At 32.1% G+C, this 18,933-nt stretch overlaps 2 protein-coding genes across 5 annotated transcripts; one reads left to right on the top strand and one right to left on the bottom strand.

The window, feature by feature from the left end:
* The first annotated feature begins 6,168 nt into the window (after window positions 1-6,168).
* Window positions 6,169-11,975, top strand: LOC133677572 (AT-hook motif nuclear-localized protein 5-like). Of its 4 annotated transcripts, none has more exons than XM_062099653.1 (6): window positions 6,169-6,484; window positions 7,311-7,765; window positions 8,211-8,278; window positions 8,962-9,093; window positions 10,709-10,867; window positions 11,487-11,975. In XM_062099653.1, the coding sequence occupies exons 2-6, from the start codon at window positions 7,318-7,320 to the stop codon at window positions 11,721-11,723; spliced, it is 1,044 nt and encodes a 347-aa protein (XP_061955637.1). In that variant the 5' UTR covers window positions 6,169-6,484; window positions 7,311-7,317; the 3' UTR covers window positions 11,724-11,975. The 4 variants fall into 4 exon arrangements, with proteins under 4 accessions (XP_061955637.1, XP_061955642.1, XP_061955658.1 ...); XM_062099658.1 differs by having other exon boundaries at window positions 6,324-6,479; XM_062099674.1 differs by lacking the exon at window positions 6,169-6,484 and having other exon boundaries at window positions 6,494-7,765; window positions 11,468-11,558.
* A 1,444-nt stretch (window positions 11,976-13,419) lies between these two features.
* LOC133677596 (probable glutathione peroxidase 8) lies at window positions 13,420-15,443 on the bottom strand. Its single transcript, XM_062099688.1, has 6 exons — window positions 15,229-15,443; window positions 15,004-15,080; window positions 14,769-14,830; window positions 14,419-14,537; window positions 13,858-14,025; window positions 13,420-13,744 (listed from the first exon to the last, which is right to left on the bottom strand). The coding sequence occupies exons 1-6, from the start codon at window positions 15,340-15,342 to the stop codon at window positions 13,712-13,714; spliced, it is 573 nt and encodes a 190-aa protein (XP_061955672.1). The 5' UTR covers window positions 15,343-15,443; the 3' UTR covers window positions 13,420-13,711.
* Between the last annotated feature and the right edge of the window lie 3,490 nt (window positions 15,444-18,933).

The raw sequence follows: 18,933 nt of genomic DNA, 5'->3' as shown, positions 1-18,933 counted from the left end.
CGTTTGATGTGCATATAAGCATATAGAGGCTAGTAGCCCTTTTCTTCTCTTCTTCTTTTAAGAACTTTAATTTAACCGCAGGAAAATATCCAATGTGAAAAATAGAGTATACACGGTGCAGGCTAAAATATAGAGGAGAGCAGGTGAATGCTCTCTAGTTTCAGAAATGGTCCAGAGGTCTGTTTCCTTCTGGGCAGACAATATTTTTTGCCGTATTACAAGACGGGGCAGTTGCTGGGTGGAGCCAAATATAGCACTAGTAAAAGATTATGACCACTGACCTTCTTTTCTTGTTTAATAGGAACCTGGTTAGTTTGGAATCAATAGTTGGAGAGTTTCACAGGAGCCTTTTTTAGCTTTATCTATAACAACAACATAAGTTTGCAGATTTGGTTTCTCATCACAAGTGGAAGACATACACACCAGTGCTAATGGCGGTTCAACAGAAAAAAGGTAGATTCCACATCATGCTTCTTGTTTATCCATACGCTTCAAAAAACATGGAGAAAAGCATATTCACTAAGTTTATAACCCTCACTTGCCATGTTCTTGCTTACAGCAGCTGTGTGATGTTGTATCAGCGACTAACAAAGGAATAGGACTGCAAGTCTCTTTTCTCTCAAATTGACAGTATCCACCTTTTGATCCAAGATATCAATAGCTAGATGATTTTGTCTTCATAATCCGGTCCATAACAACAACAACCACCACCAACCCCAATCCCAAACTAGTTGGATCCGGCTATATGGATCCTTTTGCACCATTCCATAAGATCTTATGCAATTGTATTACTTGAAGCTCTATGGATATCTACTTATGCATCTGATCCACCTATACCCATTTTGTTTATCGGAATTTATACACACCATTGTAAAATGCATTTAACATCTTGCATTAGCAATAAAGCAAGAGAAGCTAATCTTTGTGCTTTTGAACCCGAGATTTTGTAGTGATTATTTAAATTATTTTTTATTTAAAAATATATTAAAATAATATATGTTTTTTTAAAAAAAATTATTTTTAATATCAATATACAAAATAATCTAAACAACATAAAAAAAAGTTTATTTAAAATAAAAAAAATATTATTTAAAAAAAAAATACAGTGCCACTGCAAAAACTAAAGGAATCGTGTATCAAAATGCTTGTAGCTTAGCGACGCTTACAAAAGTGAACAGGTCTTGGCCCCCAATCCCATTCACTACATTAAATCACGTTACACTATAGACTAAAGGAAAACGAGATTTTTCTATTCATTTCACTGTCGCCCAAGACCATTTGGAATGCTATATTCAACCCTTTTTTTTTTCCCTCGATCAATTATTTGATTTGATAATATTTTTTTTTAATTTCATCCTCCATATTATTTTAGCATGATTTTAAATTTTATAGTTTATTTTAGCTCACGTTATACATTGTATTCGGGATGTCAAGGAATGTCTTGGGGTTAAAATATTGCTCAATTTTACAATATAGGATACAATTTAATTCATTGTCAAATTTTGAAACAATAAATACCAAATTTTACTTAGGAAACTTTTTTTTTGCTATTCATGGGAGCATAAAAGTACAATTTGGTCTTTGTATTTTGTATTATTTTATTTTTGATCCCTGTTTTTTAAGGTTTACGTTTTAATTTTTAATTTTATTTTTTTACATTTCAGTCTATGAAATTTAAAAGGAGAAAGAAAGTTGTTGACAAACATAAAAAAAGAGAGAGAATAATCCATTAACAATTTCAGCTGTTAAAAAAATTGACATTGCATTAATGAGTTTGTCTTAGAAAGAAAATATCATAAAAAAGACTATAATTCTTCATGTTGTTTTTAGATTCCATTGGATTTTGGATTTTTGGGGTCATTTAAGGTTTTGGAGGGTTTTAAATGGATTTATTGAGGTTTTCATAATATTTTTGGATTAAAATAGATTTAAATTTAAGTTTTTGATGTCTAAAAGCTCCAACCCAGACTTTCCTAGAAATGTTGTTTGTCCACCCGTTCAAAAAAAAAAAAAGAATGAGATGCGTTGGCCCAGCCTCTTTTAAGATATCCCTTTATTTTTCTTGAGAAAAAAATCTCATTAAATTATTTATTGAAATAATATTTGAGCAATTATCTAATTATGTCATTGATGTAATATGTAATTAAAAAGATTAAAGTCTTTTTATAATGATATTATCGATTTCTTTGTAAATAGTTATATATTGATCTAATATGCAAAAATTTTAAAATAATTTGCTCATTAGTATTTTATAAGAATAAAATATTTATATTTAAAAATTTTATATGATTTTGAAAAATTTATATTCTTGAATTTTTTTTCATGTAGATGCCTAAAAACGATTGATTCAAGATTTTTTAATTTTTTAATTAAAAATTTCTTTCATGATTATAATAAGTTTTTACTTAAAAACAATACTTCTCTTCTTCATCAAAAATAAAATAATAATAATAATAACATGAATTAAAAAAAGGTTTTTGATTAGTAGTATACGTTTTATTCATTTTTATTTCGGATAATCATAGTTTTTGTAGATTTTTTTTACTGTTGTCAATAAACTATACTTCTAATAAAATAAAATATATTTTTTTCAATTAAAAATTCGATAAGAAAATGAAAAGGACAATTTCGAAACTTTGTAGGGTCTGTTATTTGATACGAAAACGGAATACAGAAACTTTGTAAATTTATTTGTTGTATATAATGGATCTTACTTTTCTCTATTGTTATCCTCTCTCTCTCTCTCTCTCTCTCTCTCTATATATATATATATATATATATATATAATGAAGCCTAAAAAATCTAACTAGCTTGGTAACATGGCTTCTGGGTTAGATAATAATCAATTAATCCTGACAATTTTTTCAATTCTCTCCGTCAAGATAATTAATAGCTTGTTCTTAGTAAAGCTAAGATGAATTGTGATTATTGTTTGCAGACGATATTATTTAGTGGATGTGAGTATTTTTAAATGTTTAAGAAATTATCTTTTTAGAGAAAGAATATAATAATATTATAAAAAGAAATACTATATATATATATATATATATATATATATATATATATGCGCGCGCGCGCAGTAAATAATAAAGGTTATGAACTTTTATTTTGAAGGATTCATAATGTATTTATAGCTCATGAGTTTTGTCTTTTTACGGAGAGGAAAGGCTGAAGTGTAACTTTATATTTGTTATATTTTAAGTTGTATTATGAGTTATATTTCACTCGTTTTATCCAGCAAAAAAATGGAGATAAGGCGGACCATGATAGACTTAGGTCGCGTTCCCAAAAAATTTGAAATTTTTTTTTGCTAAAATTTAATATGGTTTGTACATTTTGGATCGTTTTGATGTGCTGATGTCAAAAATGATTTTTAAAAAATAAAAAAACATCGTTGGCATGCATTTTGGCACGAAAAGTTATTTGAAAAGCACCCGCAACCACACTGCCAAACACGCTCTTAATACACCTAATGGTGTTATTGAAGTATAGACTTGTTCAATTAAGTCTATTCGTTGAGAAATAATTCTTCTATGATTTTATATAAAGTTTATAGAATTGATGGTGTTGGACTCAATTATCTCTTGCGTCTGACGACGCGTCTGAGCCTGGTGCACTTCCAAACTCAATCATGACTGGATCTCGCTAGGGCCAAATCTTTTGGATTTGACGTTGGCCGAACCCAATAATCTCTTAAGTCTGGCTAGTACCAGACCCAACAAGGTTTAAGTCTAGCATTGACTAGATCTAATCATTTCTTGTGTTTGGTTAGCGCCATACCTAATTACCTCTTGGATTTGGCTTTGGTCAAACCTAACATCTCTCTACTGGGGTTTGTTTGATATTGGCATGTGCCAGTCTAATACACTTGAAAATTTTAAAAAATTATATCCGTATGTTCTTCTTGATGTGACAATTTTTTTTGGGAATGTATATCCACGGCATAGACTAGGAAAAAGAAGAGAGTAGGATTATCATTCTAAAGTTTCACCAAATGATCCAAAGAAACATTTACTCAAAAAAAAAAAAAAAATTATGAATGGAAAAAAGTGTCCTTGAGGCCGCATTGACAACCTACATGAAAAGGAATGTAACAAACCAGCATCAAGCCTTTAAAACACGGTAGGTACCTCCAAGAAATCCCCTAGTTAAGGCTTTTTTGGAGAACACAAGATATATAATTGGTAAAAATCCACCAAAATATAAAAAAAAGGTGGGCAGCCAATATCTATTTTCATATCAAGAAAGCTGTTGTTTAGTGCTAAATTAAAACCATGATTAAAGATTATCAAAACATGATTTTTTAAAAAACTCGAATTTCACATCAATGGAAGTTTTTATTCTGGAAATCATTCTATTAATAAAACATAAATGTTTTTTTGTGAAAATAAAAAATGCATAAATAAAAAAAGGGAATGGTAACTAAAAAAATTATTATTTTTTCTAAAATTCAAACCTTATGATTATTTACTTTAATTGATATAGAATTAAATAAAGATAGATTTTAAAAATGAAACCGCTAGTATAACGGTGGTAGAAGATTTTTTACCACTACTTTAACAGAGTTTCTTAAGAGATAAGGTTCGTAGATTTGGCTTCTCATAAAAAACGGAAAACACCAATACCAGTTCTCCAGCAATAAAGCAGCTTCATATGATGCTTCTTGTTTATCCCAAAAAGACATAGAAACACTCAAGGGGCGGAGACATGAATTTTTTCTATTCTGAACTATTAAATAAATATATAAATATTTTTTAAGATTAATTATTAACTTATATATATAAAATTTTAAAGTTAATAGTAAAGTTTTAATTCAAATATATTATCCAAAAAATAAAATAAATTAAAGGTACATAAAATTAAAATGAAAGTAAAAATAAACTCACTATTAAAGTTACATCCTTCGATATTTTGTGAAATATAATTTATTTATAATCGAATCTGAATCGATATTGTAACAACCTTTCAACCGGGATAAAATAACAATCTCATGTCAACTGGAAAACAAAGTAATTAAATTTTTTCCCTCTCTCAATTCCTCTTTCCTTCACTTGATTCTTTCTTAGATTAGTGTTTTATACGTTGGACTTTGTAAGTTTATAAAGTTATTTTTTCATTTTTTTTATTTTTTTCTTAGATTTTTTTTAATGTTTTTTCCTTACTTTTTTCTATTTCTCTCTAACCTTTTCTTTTCTTTCTTTTTTTATTTTACTTCTGCCTAGTCGACAACATATAAAAGAAAAAAAGAGCTGATTTATTTTATTTTTTAGAAGTAAATAACCATTTTACTCTTAATAAGTCGTTTTGCTTTTATTTGATGGTTTTTTTTGTTAGCACTACCAAATTTCGTTCATCCTAAAATTTTAACCATATTTTATTCAATATATTTTAAGATCCCTCATAAAATTTCAGCTCAATTTGATGGTCGGATTGAAAATTACATCCAATAACGTACATAAAACTGGTCAAATTGTGATTTTTCATTAAATTTATGAATTTCTCAAAAAATTCTGAAATTTTAACCCAAACTAAAACATTATATTAGAAGGCTTCATGCAAATTTTCAGAATTTTTTAATAACTCAATCAAGAATTACAAATTATTTTTTACATAAAACTACTCAAAAAATATTAATAAAATCTTGACTTGAGCTACAGCCCATCCTAGCTCTTAATATACCTCCGCCGTAACACTGGCTTGCCATGTTCATGACTGTAGCAGGTTTGCTGTTGTCATAGGGCTAACAAAGAAAAAAGAAATACTTATATATTTGGTCTATATACAAATTTTAAAAAATAAATTTAATAAGTTTTTTATTTATATTTTATCCTGAATAATAAATTTATCTAATTTTTTTGATGAGTTTATATTGGATCAATTTAAAAATATTTATTTTTTAAACTTGAAATGATTCAGACCTCGAGATAGCCGGGTATCGTCTATTATACATTGTCTACTCTAATTAATAACACACCAAACACGGTACAAAATAGTTATTTTTCTCCAGTACAATCAATAATATACAATATACCAAACACTGCCTTGTCAAGACTGCAATGATCCGTGTATTTTTTTAGTCGATGGCTACGCAAACCCAAATTTCCATGGGCTTTAAAAAAAGCCCATGAAACATGTTGAAAGCTACGACGAGGGAAGACAATTTAAGAACGCAATGTCGTTTTCCTTGTACCTGCAAACCTCCCCCTGCTAACATCAACTTCCCTACTTTTCTTTACATAATTTTCTAGTATTATTTCCTTGCCCATCACTGTTAGAAACATTGTTTTGTTTGGTTCTCCTGACAAAGGTATCCTCAAAAGATCCCTCTCCTTCCCTCTCTATCTCAGTCTTACATCAAAGTAGTATACAGTGTCACCAGAAGAACCGGCGAGAGTCTCATCTCCTCGCACTCAAAAAGTTATGAAAGGAGAGAGACAGAGAGAAACAAGAAAGAGAGGGATCGTTGTGTAACATCTAGTGTAAGGTTTGGTACTTTGGTAGGCCACCACACAGCGCACTTTTGTCAAAATACTCCCACACACATACAATTACACATTACTTACATGACTACTGAACAATAAAAGAAACAAAAGGCAAAGGGAAGGTCTTTAATTCAAAAACTCACATAATTTTCAATTTATTTTTCTGCTCTCTCTCTCTCTCTCTCTCTCTCTCTCTTCTTGACCAGCACCTGCATTTCCCTGTCAAAACTCTAGATTATGTTCAAATCTAGGGTTTTTGTTGTTATGTCATGGTTCAATACTATTTGAGTTGCTTAGCCCTTTTGGCTTTTGTAACTTTCAAAGCTGCTCCTAATTCTGCTCTCAACATTTGTTCACCAAAATAAGTTGTCTTTTTGGGCTGTGAGACTGAAATTTCTTGCTTGTTGAGCATCATCTTCTTGCTAGGTTTAGTGGGTTTAGTCAATTTTTGCTAGATTCTCTCCGTTGATTTTCTTGCTAGTCATCTTAGAAACCTTTGAGAATTCCTTCGTATCTATTTTTTTTGAGGTTTTAGGGCTAAAAGGGTTTTCATTTCCTTTCATCTTTTCACCTCCCAACTTGAAAATCTGAAATTTTGTTGCTGTCTAACATTTGCACTCTTTATAGAAAAACCCTTGTAAAACCCTTCTCTTGAAACCCTCACTTGGCTCTGTAGTTTATTTACTATTTTTCACAAAATTGGGTTAAATTCAAAAGGGTCTCAAAAATACACAATCTTTAGCAACTAAACAAAGAAGGAAAGAAGAATAAGTTATTATTTTCCTCTTCTGATCTTGTACCGTTGTGATCTTGCTCTATTTTGCTCAGTAAATGCATGGATGGAAGAGAAGCCATGTCATTTTCTAGTGGGTCATCTCCATACCATATTCATAGAGGAAGTGGGTTTCTTGGGCCCGGGTATGGATCACAACATGGTGTATCGCATCCCCCACCTGGGTTCAGATCCTTGTCAAATCCTCAACTTGCAGCTCAATCAAATGTCCGGTCTGGCTCGACTGTGCCAGCATTTTCAACAGAGCCACCAGATGTCAATTTCGGTCATGGCATTAACATGGCTGCAACCTCTGAGGTGCAAGTGGGTGAACCAGTGAAGAAGAAGCGAGGGAGGCCCCGGAAATACGGCTTGGTTGGGCAGGTTTCACTTGGATTGTCTCCCTTGCCAAATAAGCCTAAGCCATCTTCAGGGGAGGATTCTTCCACCTCAAAAAGAAATAGAGGGCGGCCGCCTGGGAGTGGAAGGAAGCAGCAATTGGCGACTCTTGGCAAGTATTTGAATTAGATTATTTTGTAGTTATATGCTGTTGTAAGTTATTAATATGAAATCTTATTGGCATTTAATGTGGTTTAATAATCAGTTATAATGCAGGGAATTCACACTTGCTTAATATTAGGAAGTAATGAATTGTGCTCAATAGTGATCTTGTCATTTTATTTTCATCGAAGTATTTAATTTGCAATGTTCTGCATTTGTTATCATAATTTTGCTTGGACATAAATGCTAAGCTTTTATCCATTTAATTGCCTTGCTCTATTCTTTCAAAGCTGTTGCCATCTGTTAATTCAATCTTTTGAATGCTTCTTGTCTTAATGCAGTTTTAATCTGTCTTTGATGTTAAATTTGATTTTGATATCTGTGTTGTCTTTAATATATCTAAGGCTTGTTGATTTCTTCTAATTTTCTAAAATGTTTTTAATTGATATTGCAAGGTGAATGGATGAACAGTTCTGCTGGAGTAGCTTTTTCTCCGCATGTGATCAGCATTGGAGTTGGAGAGGTATGCTATATCCTTTGTAATGTCAAGTTTTCTGGGACATTTGATGTGTAATCAAGTTGTGAGGTCTACTAATTTAGATCAAGATTCAGTAACTTGAAAGGTTTTCCTCCGTGAAACACATTTTACTAGCCACATTTATGATTTTTTAAATATGAAAGAAGCTGATCACATCTTCATTGGAATTGAATGCATGAGTTTTCTTGCATTTTGAAGGGGAGAAATACCAGTATTAGGATAGCTGTCCTTGACATTGAAGCTTCCTTAATGTTTGTGCAAGTCTGTGTTGTCCAATATGCAAGTGAACTTGTATGGTTTTCCTCCATGAAACACATTTTTCTGGCTGCTTTTGTACTTTTTAAAATATGAAAGAATCTAGTCTTAGCATCGCTGGAATTGAATGCATGAGGTTTTCTAGCACTTGTGGAGATGTAGAAATAACAATATCAGGATACTTGCCCTGACATTGAAGCTTTCAATGTTTTTGTAAGTTTGTGTTTTGTCCAGTATGTGAGTGGTTTAGCTGTACGAAATAGTTAAACAGTTTGTTGAAAACAAAAATTGCATGTCAATGGAGAAACTTGGTGTGTAAGTGCATGCTCACGCACACATTCTTTTGCACATATGAAGTTGGATAATTTCCCAATTTCATGTTGATTTGAAACCTGTTACATTGTTCTTTGTAGGATATTGTTTCAAAACTATTGTCATTTTCCCAACAGAGGCCAAGGGCTGTTTGCATCTTGTCTGGCACTGGTACAGTTTCCTCAGTAACACTCCGTCAGCCAGCATCTTCTGGGTCCTCTATCACATATGAGGTTAAGGCAGTTGCATATTTATGGATATTTTTCTAGATTAAACTGTTTCCTTTGAGTAACTTAGCTTCCTTAGCTTAATTTAGATGAAAATGCTGATCTGAAAATTGGGTGTGAATGTCAGTTTACCACACTTATATTTCTCTTTCCCCCCCAAGTTTTATTAGAATCTCACAAGCTTTCTGACTTGTTTCATAGTAAAATAGCTCTTTTCTCATCATCTAATATGTCAATGTACTGACATAATGAATTCCTTACTTATTATTGAGTTTGAGCATGTCTAGCTTCCTGATACTTTCTTAATTGCTCTCTTTTATTTATTAAAACACTGAAGGTAAGAGCTTGTGCAAACAATGTAACAGCTGTTAACTTCTGGATTTTTGGATCCACTAGTGAAGTCAGAACCAATGATTGAATAAATGAATTCTAGGGAATATTTGAACATGGAATGCAAGAAGAAACAGGGAATGGTAAGTTTCTGATGGAAATGAGGAAAGAAAGGGTAGATGGGACTCAAGTCCATCTGGAGGTGATTGAGCTTTGAATGAAAATAAATTGAAGCTGAAGCTTAGTTGCTGAAGGTTATGATCTAGTCAAATTTTGATAAAAGCCAATGGTTGGGAGTTTCCTTGAAGGTCTGGAATTTGAATATGGAACATAATTGGGCATTTGTTTTATCTAGTAGGTTAGGTTTTAGGCAGGGTTAAGTGTCTAATAGTTTCATACTTCCATGACTTGCCTGGGATTACATGGATAGCAAATGGTCTATGAGCGAGGATTCTAATGTTGTTACGAGGAACTAATTCACTGGTCTCAAATTATTGAAATATCAGTTAACGTGCCACCTAAGTGCAGATAACAAAACTAATTTTGATTATCATTTGTCTTAAACTTTGGGCATAATCATATATCAGCGATGACAAAGACAAGAGTGCATAGCTGGCATGAACATTCTGGACTAGTGGTTAACTGTTACCTTGAACTTTGGGTGCAAGGTTCCAAAATCTAAATGAAAGAGCAAGCATTTGTCATGTTCTGGTAATGCTTCCAGAGATAGGATGGTAATTCTTGGCTTCGATGTTATTTATTTTGTGGTAGTTCTCGCAGTTTAGCCACATTAACTTGTCCAGCAAGTTTCAGGGGTAGCAAACATTTTTTTACTTTCTTTCGAAAAATAAGGATGTGCTTTTTCAATGGCCATGTCATAGTGGATCAAAGTGGCTTCAGAGTTTTGGCAGATTTAATGTAAAATAAGAGAACTTTTGCAGGCGGTCATTTGAAGTATTGCTATATGTTTGGCCACATTGAATTGTTAGCGAGTTTGAGGACTGCAAACACTTTTTGTAGTGGATTTAAGCTGGTGCTGATTAATGTGGTTTAATGGGGAAAAAAGTTGCAACTCAAGGTGGATCAATCTGAAAATGCATTTGGTCAAGTAATTTTTCTTGATTTATCATAGTGATGAAAAATGAGCTTTATTGCACACAAGCTGCATGACCATGAACCTTTCAAAATGTGTATTGTTTTGCCTTTTCCTTCTGCTTAGGTACTTTTTAATTGTTTTAACCATGTTTTTAGCAGCAAGAAGGAACTCATTTATAATATTTAACTTTTGTAGGGCCGTTTCGAGATATTATGCTTGTCAGGCTCTTACTTGGTTGCCGAAGATGGTGGGCCTCGCAATCGAACTGGAGGTATAAGTGCTTCTCTTTCTAGTCCTGATGGCCATGTCATTGGTGGTGCAATTGCAATGCTTACTGCTGCTAGCCCAGTTCAGGTAATATTCTGATGCTCTGAGTTATGTTGTACCTTTCATTGGTCATTCTATGATGATGATGTTAACTTTCTTAGAATCTTTAATATTTACTGAAAGTCCATATCTTCTTTATGATGAGTGCCATGTGCGAAAAATTGTAAAATTTTCTCAATGTTCAAATCTGTTTTAATAGCAATTCAGACCTTCAGTTTACGGAAAGCAACTAGAATCATGAACATCATGCTCAATATATGGTATAGAATGGCATGCAAAATTCATGGTTCATCTTTTGCATATGTGAAGTGTGCAGCATTGTTTGGGATGTGCAACATTCGCTATGGATGGTTGTCCTTATGGGTGATCACGTTGCATATAGAATGCTTACTTTAAGATATACAATATCAATTGTGTATTGGATTATTTTATTTGATACTGAACTTGGTAAAAACAGAACGGTTTGAGTAACTAAAATTTGAGACTATTTGGTTTTGAATCTTCTTGCTATTGGATTATTCTTTTGATTACCAGTAAATATATATCCCTTTTGGTATTGTGTTTATACACGCTCCTTTATAGTCTAGCTTATTAGTCTAGTGGCGGGGTCATAATAAAATGATAAAGGACTCTTTAATTGCTGCAGGTGGTGGCCTGTAGTTTTGTTTATGGTGTTTCTAAGAAGGATAAACAAGTAAGCCATCCCATAAACGAAAAAGACTCCACATCTTGGCCTGATGATAATTTAGATAACCTGAAAGCAGTCACACCTACTAGCATGCCGCCTCAAAGTTTCACTTCCTCTCCGACGAGCATTTGGCCTGGACCGCGACCAGTTGATATGAGAAACCCCCACACTGATATTGACTTGACGCGAGGATGACTGTTTGCTGCAACAGACACATGGCAATTTTGTGCATTTCTGTTGTTGTAAATGTATCCAATCCTGTGATAATTATGAACTCAATTCTCCCCACTAAAGGGCAATGTGTTTGTGCTAACGTAGTTTGTACAAGAAGCCATCATTTAACCCTTTCAAGTAACAGTGTAAACTTGTCAAAATTTCCAGGTAAACATTAATCTCTAGCAGATAGAAATCGCTGTTTCAAGCAGATGATGACTGCTATTCTTTGGACCTTTGATGTCTCTGGTAACTCATTTCTAGTTTAACCGAGTCTTGGCAGGAGTTTCCATGCAAGCATTACCCAGATTAATTCTTTGTGAATGAAACCTAGATGTTGCTTGAGCATGACATAATTTTGATGGCTACTATTGGATTTTGTCAATCAGTGAGAAAACACCAGCCTTCAAGTGTAAAAATGATCCGACTTATTCTGTTGGGTTTCCAGACATGGCCTCAGATGTTAGTGTTTTTTGAGGGAGATGTGTTAATAGCATAGTGTCTTGTATCTGCTGCAAAAGGCAACCTAAGGAGCCAAAATTATTTATTCCATACATAGGATGGTATTAAATATAATGGTGAAAATGTTATAGCTCTGAGGGTCCTTTGTTATGAAACAGCCCGTGTCTGAAGGAAACTTGAACCCTAGTGAATCTTGGATAAGTATTTCTAAGTCGAAATGATTTTTTGACTAGTAACAATCATAAACAACAAAAGAATCTCAAATAACCCTTTGTTTTCCACCGCGCGAGTAACATTGTTTACATGCGTTGTAAAATCTCCTTGTCACAGCTAGGAGGCAGTCTTTGATAGTTTCAGCTCACACTCCCGTCCTTTAGCCCCACTATGTTCTCTATACTCAGATTATGCACTTTATGCACACTGGTAGCCAATCAGCATCACTGCAAAAAGACATCTGAAAAAATGAAGCAAGTTTGCTCAAGTTTTACTTATCTCCTAGTCCTCTTCGTGCTTCTTGTCACAGTAAGTGTATTGGTTGAAGCACAAAAGTGCAAGTCAAGTGGCAAAGTTGAAGGAAAGAAGCCTCCGAAAAAAAAATGTAACCAGGAAAATGGCGCAGAACGCTGTGAAGAAGACAAACTTTACACCACCTACAAGTGCTCGCAACCCGTATCTGTGCTCTACCAGCAAACAGTTTTGAGGAGGGTGGAGATGCGGTTGCACCATCAGAATGCGATGGTAAGTACCATGACAATTACACACCTGTGGTGGCATTGTCAACGGCATGGTTCGGTAAAAAGAGATGCCACACCATATCACCATTAATGGAAATGGAAATTTGGAAAGCTTTAGGCATAAATGACAAGGACAAGGAATGGGAATGGCTGGATATCACCTGGTCTGATGCTTGATTGCCATTTGTTTTCTTTCTTGTGCTCTGCAATAACTTTCCTCGATGCAAGACAACGTTATTTTATTCCCGACTCTTCACTTCTGGTTGAAAAGGACCCAGTTCACAAGCCTGTTCCGCTGGAACACAGGAAATGCAAAACAGTAGCGCAGCAAAGTGGGAAGTACCAAGAAAATTGTCATGGTACTTTTTACAGACAATTTCACACTCAAAGAAGATTTTTTCTTTTTCTTTTTCAAATTGGCATTTCTTTTTATTTATCTTTATTCATTGTTCTAAAAATAAAATAAAAATGAACTAAAAGAGTGAACACAACGAAAAATTCAGCATCAATGCTCATAACATAAAAATATTAACATTATCTTGTTATGTCAGAAGTAACCAAATCCAAACCAACTTACAATATCCAAAATCTGGGGAATGAAAGATTTGAACAAGCCAAGAAACAAAGTATAATGCTTGATCTTGCAACACCTATGTCTCATACTTGTCTTATTCTGCAAGACATATTTAACAAGTCTTAATAAAAATTGCGCAGGGCAACCAGAATCCTTGTGCTTCCATTCTTCTATGATCTTGAGTCCTTTATACCAACAAATCATGAGATCTCCAGCAGTTGCTTTATGTCACGCTGCAAAAACATTAAAAGGCTTGAGATTTCCCACTATATACCTACAGAAGCCAGCGTAACTGAGATAAACTAGAGATTCAAGCACGTTTCCTATGGTGTTTTTTTTCTGTTACCTCAAGACTAAGAGGTGAAGTTGTGGGGTAGTAACGATCAACAACTTGGCCATCCTTGTTGACAAGGAACTTAGCGAAGTTCCACTGAATATCATCACCAAAAATTCCCCATTTCCCCAACTTCAAGAACTTGTACAGTGGAGAAGCATTCTCACCATTTACATCAATCTAAAGGACAAACGTGGGAGAAAGATTAGAATACTATTTTTTCACACATCACATTAAAACTAGAATTTCAATCTTTCAGATACTAAATAAATGGCCAAACTCCTGCACACAGAACCAGACTTTGGTAAAATCTAAAAGTATCACAGTTGTTAATGCAACAAGATTGGAGCGATTTTGACTTTTATATGAGCAAGCATACTGTTGAAATAGATTAAAAGATAACACCAGGAAACATGTTAATTGGCATATGTGCTTCCATCTGGCAACCAAGTAAACCTCTCTACAAAATCCTTCCCATAGCCACTGTAAGAAATTAGCCGGGGGGGGGGGGGGGGTCTTCTAAAATTCAAATGAATTAAGAGAGCAGTCAACTTCCATGCAACTAGCATTTACCTTGTCAAAGATGGGAAATTCTGATTTGAAGCGAGTGCAGACAAAGTCTGTGATTTGATCATTAGTTCCTGGTTCCTCCTCACCAAACTGATTGCATGGAAATGCCAGTATCTCTAGTCCTGCACCAAGACATCAAGACCTAGATGTCATATAGAAAAGTAGAAGTAAAACAAGAACTGTATTCAAGTAACAGGCATTGAACATGCCCAGAGATATGTAGGAGCAAAGGCATATAATTCACATGCAAGAAAAATGATGCTTTGAGAATACCATTCTCATGCATGCTAATGCTTTTGACATAATGTAAAGTCAGGGGCTTAAGATATAAAATGCAAGCTCAAGTCGCTAACCTTGATCTTTGTACTTCTCATATAATTGATTCAATTCAGCGTAATTTGAGTTGGTCATCCCACTGTATAATCAACCAACATGAAGCAAAACCAACAAATAAGGACCTTAATTGCCTCCTAAATTATCTTAATAGTGGCTAAAGAATACCAAGAGTAATAACCTCGAAATAACAAAATTCGAAGTTCAATCTTATCCATTGAAAACAAAATAAAAAAGACGTAACATGGGAATTACCATTTTGAAGCAACATTAACAATCAGCAACACTTTTCCCTTGAAAATGCTAAGATCCACATCATTTTCCTTAGCATCCTGCATTGAAACACAGCAAAGCAACCACCCATATCAGTATTTGTATTTGGACTAAATTGTAGTTTAAAGGATAAAAACGCATCCTTTGTGTTTACAGTTGCAAACCTACATGAAAAGAATTTGGGCCAAGAAACTACTACTCACTAACCTTGATAGTGAAGTCATAGACTGATTCTGGGTTCTTTGAGGTTTGGGTTGCCATTGAAGAAGCTAAAGAGGCAGAGAGAAGCAAGTGAAGAAGCAGTAAATGAGATGGAATCATCAACACCTGTTTTGAGTTTTGACTTTTGCAGATTGTGTTCTCACATCGCACGTGCCTGTCTGTCTGTCTGTATGTCCATCATTCTGTAAGTTTTGTGGATGAACATGTGACCGAACATATTCGCACGCGTGCTTTCGCTAAAAAGAACACTAGACTAGGACCGTTCATGGCTCAGGTGAGAGGCCTTTCAATGTCATCATCCCCCTGGAACTGGAACCCAGATTTTTCGGCCTAACCCCACCTAAGTGTTAGCAGGCCGGATCCATATGGAACATCCCAATTCCCATGCAGTGGACATCTCATTCTCAGCAAGTAATATTAGTATTAATTTTTTTTTTTGATAAAAATCAGAAAGCTTTTATGTATTTCATGAAATATTTTATTTTTCTTTTTGAGATCCGATCTGAAATGTCATAAATCATGGTCGTTAGTCTCAACTTTGCAGGCGAAATGATTGGTTGGTGCTACAGGTTGCAATCAAATGGCTGAGATGAATTGTCAAAGACTCGTATTAATTACTTCATTTGTCCAATATATACGAATAAAGATAATAATATTTTTTTAAAAAAAGTTTAGATCATTAAAAAAAATATATTGAAAAAAAAATATAGTTAAAAAAAGGGGAAGAAATTAACACAATTTATATATATTATGATTAAGAAACGCAATATTCAAACTTATTACTATTAAAAAATATGATATTTTTTTAAAAATATGAAATAAATTGTAGAGCGGTAAAAAAAAAGAGGAAAAAAATAAAAAGCATACTGGAGCTTCGATCATGATATCATTGTTACCATTAGAAAAATCTCAATGAGACAAATTCAAGAATACAAAGAAAAGTCACCAATAATAATTTGAATGTGTCACACTTACAGTCCAGAAATAACAAGTGGTTATCAACATTCAATTAAAAAAATGAATAAATTGTCTTTTTTTTATGATATTTTTGATGTTTGAAAGTTTTGACTTGTAATAAAAAAAATTTAATATAATTTTAAAATGTCATATTTAATGTTAACATGATAAGTTTTTTTATAAAATTCCCTTTCCTTTTCTTTTTTCACAACTTTTCATGATTTGTCTTTGCTTTGCTTTTCTTTTTAAATTTAATTTTTTTTTGGCTTTTCTCTGCAAATTGTCTTATTGTCGCATGATTACATTGAGAAAAGACTCCAAAAATATCAATGTATTATTCTTACATTTTTTAATGCATCCATAACTTAATAATGAAAACATTTTTTTATTATTTTTTTTATGGATCTTATAAGTTTCTACTTTAATAAATAAATAATACCCTCGCTTTTATTTTTTTAAAATTGTTCAGGGCACCCTTTTTAATTAGTGGTTATTTAAAAAACATTAATTTGATAATCTTTAGAAAGATTGTTATAATTTATCCGTAATTTTTTTCTTTTCATATTTTTATAAAAATAAATTATATTTTCATGATGTGTTTATAAAAATAAAATTCATTTATTCTTGGTAAAAAAATAGCCTCCAGGATTAAAAAAAAATGTTTGCATTTTAATTAAAAAAACAATCATCATAGTTGAAGAAGAATCCACAACATTGACATTTTTTTTTATATTTAAAACTAATTTAAAATTCTACTTGCAAGTAGATCTTGAACCACACCAGCTTTGTATTTCCTGGGAAACATTCACAAGAATATGCTTTTGTTGCTTAATTAAATTTAATAAACCCATTATTATCTTTAAAGAACAATGATGCCACGAGGTGTTTTCATGAAGATGCAAGGTTTTAACCATCTAGTAGGTGGTTCAATAATAAAAGCAAGAAATTTATTTTCCATGTAATCTCAGGTTCGAGTCATGTGGTTGTTAATATAATGGTCATTATAGACTTATATGGTCATTAATTTCAGAGTTCGTGGGATTAATTGAAGTATGCGTAAGTTAATCCAAACACCCACATTAATAATAATAAAAATATATAAGGTTTTGAACATTTAGATATGCATATATTACATTCCCAAATTAGTGGAACATGTACAAGTTAAGAAGAGATTGGCTATGTTAAACAATTTATTTAATAAAAAATTCTTAACTTTCAATTCAATTATTATAATTCGCTTAAACTTTATTAAAAGATTTTATAGGCTATATTTTTAAAAAGCTAGCCAACTTACACCTAGAAGGCTTTCAAAAAAGTCCAAAGAAAAATGTTTGACTCAGTTTTATTATTTTATTGTATAATTTGGAATTTATTTTTATTTCCCCTATCTATTTAAGGATTTTGATTTTCCTTTCTTGTAAAGGTAGATATTTAAAGGGTTGTGATCCCTTTTAAAAAGGTAGACAATTCATGCTCAAGTCATCTCTCTCTCTCCCTCTTTCCTTTTATATATTGTTGATTTTTGTTTAATCTCAGAATTTGAATTAATAGTGAATGACTAATATTTTGTTGAATTGAAATTAGGTTTAAGTTATTTGTTAATTAGAAGCCTCATGGTGGAAAAGTTCAATTTTTTAATGAAGAATTGATTAAATTAGGTCAATTTTTTATTATTATTTTGGAAGAGGATTTGTTATATTTAATTGGATATTATTGGTTTTTTTTACGTGAGTGTAGATATTTTTGTTTAAAAATATATTAAAATAATATTTTTACTTTTTACATCAACATATTAAAATAATAATAAAATAATACTTTAATATATTTTGGTACAAGAAAAAACTATGGGAATTACAAGAATTTATTTAAGGCTATTCCAAACAGCTGCAAGAATACCTAATCTCTCCTGTCATCCAACAGGTACAGAAAGATCCAAACACTCAGTAGGAAGCATTCTTGTTCGCAAGAAACCACATTCCGATTGGGACTAGAAGGAGGAGGAGGAGACAACAGTAAAGACATCTAAAAAACCTTATGAATAATAAAATATCAATTTACCTCTTATTTTATATATATATATATATATATATATATATATATATATTCAATCAAAATCTCTATTTGATTTTTTTAGGTTTAGAATAGAGGAGGAGAAGGAGGAGAAGGAGAAGCTGATACAACAATAAAGACACCTAAAAAACCCTATGAATAATAAAATATCAATTTACCCCTTTTATATATATATATATATATATATATATATATATATATATTCAATCAAAATCTCTATTTGATTTTTTTTAGGTCTAGAATTATAATTTTCTATATTAATTACATTCTAGTTATACTTGATTAATATTCATTCCATTTTAATTTCTAACCAATAATACTTATTCCATTTTAATTTCTAACCAATGATACTTATATATGTAACTTATTAGGTTTCCTAATAAATTAGTTCAAATATAAATCATAATCCTAAATAAAATAAAATAAAATAAAATAAACAACTAAATTTATTATCAATTCAATAATTGATTTATATTTAAAAATCAAATACGATATTTAACAATCTATCATAATTTCTCATATATTATAAAAATCATAAGTGATTTTACCTAACTTTTAAGGAACTAGTTTCTCGATATAATTATTATTTTTTTATAATGAATGTTCCGATTTAAACAATACAACATGGAAGATATCAGTTTTATTAAATCTTTTTAGTTCTCA

The sequence above is a fragment of the Populus nigra genome, chromosome 1, assembly GCF_951802175.1.
Source record: "Populus nigra chromosome 1, ddPopNigr1.1, whole genome shotgun sequence".
Classification (NCBI taxonomy): Eukaryota; Viridiplantae; Streptophyta; class Magnoliopsida; order Malpighiales; family Salicaceae; genus Populus; species Populus nigra.
Note: the sequence above shows the minus strand (reverse complement) of the source record. Positions and strands in the feature narration are given on the sequence as shown.

Excerpts from the sequence above, each read along its gene's own strand:
- LOC133677596 (XM_062099688.1), bottom strand. The coding sequence starts at position 15,342 with ATGATTCCATCTCATTTACTGCTTCTTCACTTGCTTCTCTCTGCCTCT. Across the intron at positions 15,081-15,228 it reads TCTATGACTTCACTATCAAG|GATGCTAAGGAAAATGATGT; the intron begins GTTAGTGAGTAG and ends GTTTCAATGCAG. Across the intron at positions 14,831-15,003 it reads GTTAATGTTGCTTCAAAATG|TGGGATGACCAACTCAAATT; the intron begins GTAATTCCCATG and ends TTGATTATACAG.
- LOC133677572 (XM_062099653.1), top strand. The coding sequence starts at position 7,318 with ATGGATGGAAGAGAAGCCATGTCATTTTCTAGTGGGTCATCTCCATAC. Across the intron at positions 7,766-8,210 it reads GCAGCAATTGGCGACTCTTG|GTGAATGGATGAACAGTTCT; the intron begins GCAAGTATTTGA and ends TGATATTGCAAG. Across the intron at positions 10,868-11,486 it reads CTGCTGCTAGCCCAGTTCAG|GTGGTGGCCTGTAGTTTTGT; the intron begins GTAATATTCTGA and ends TAATTGCTGCAG.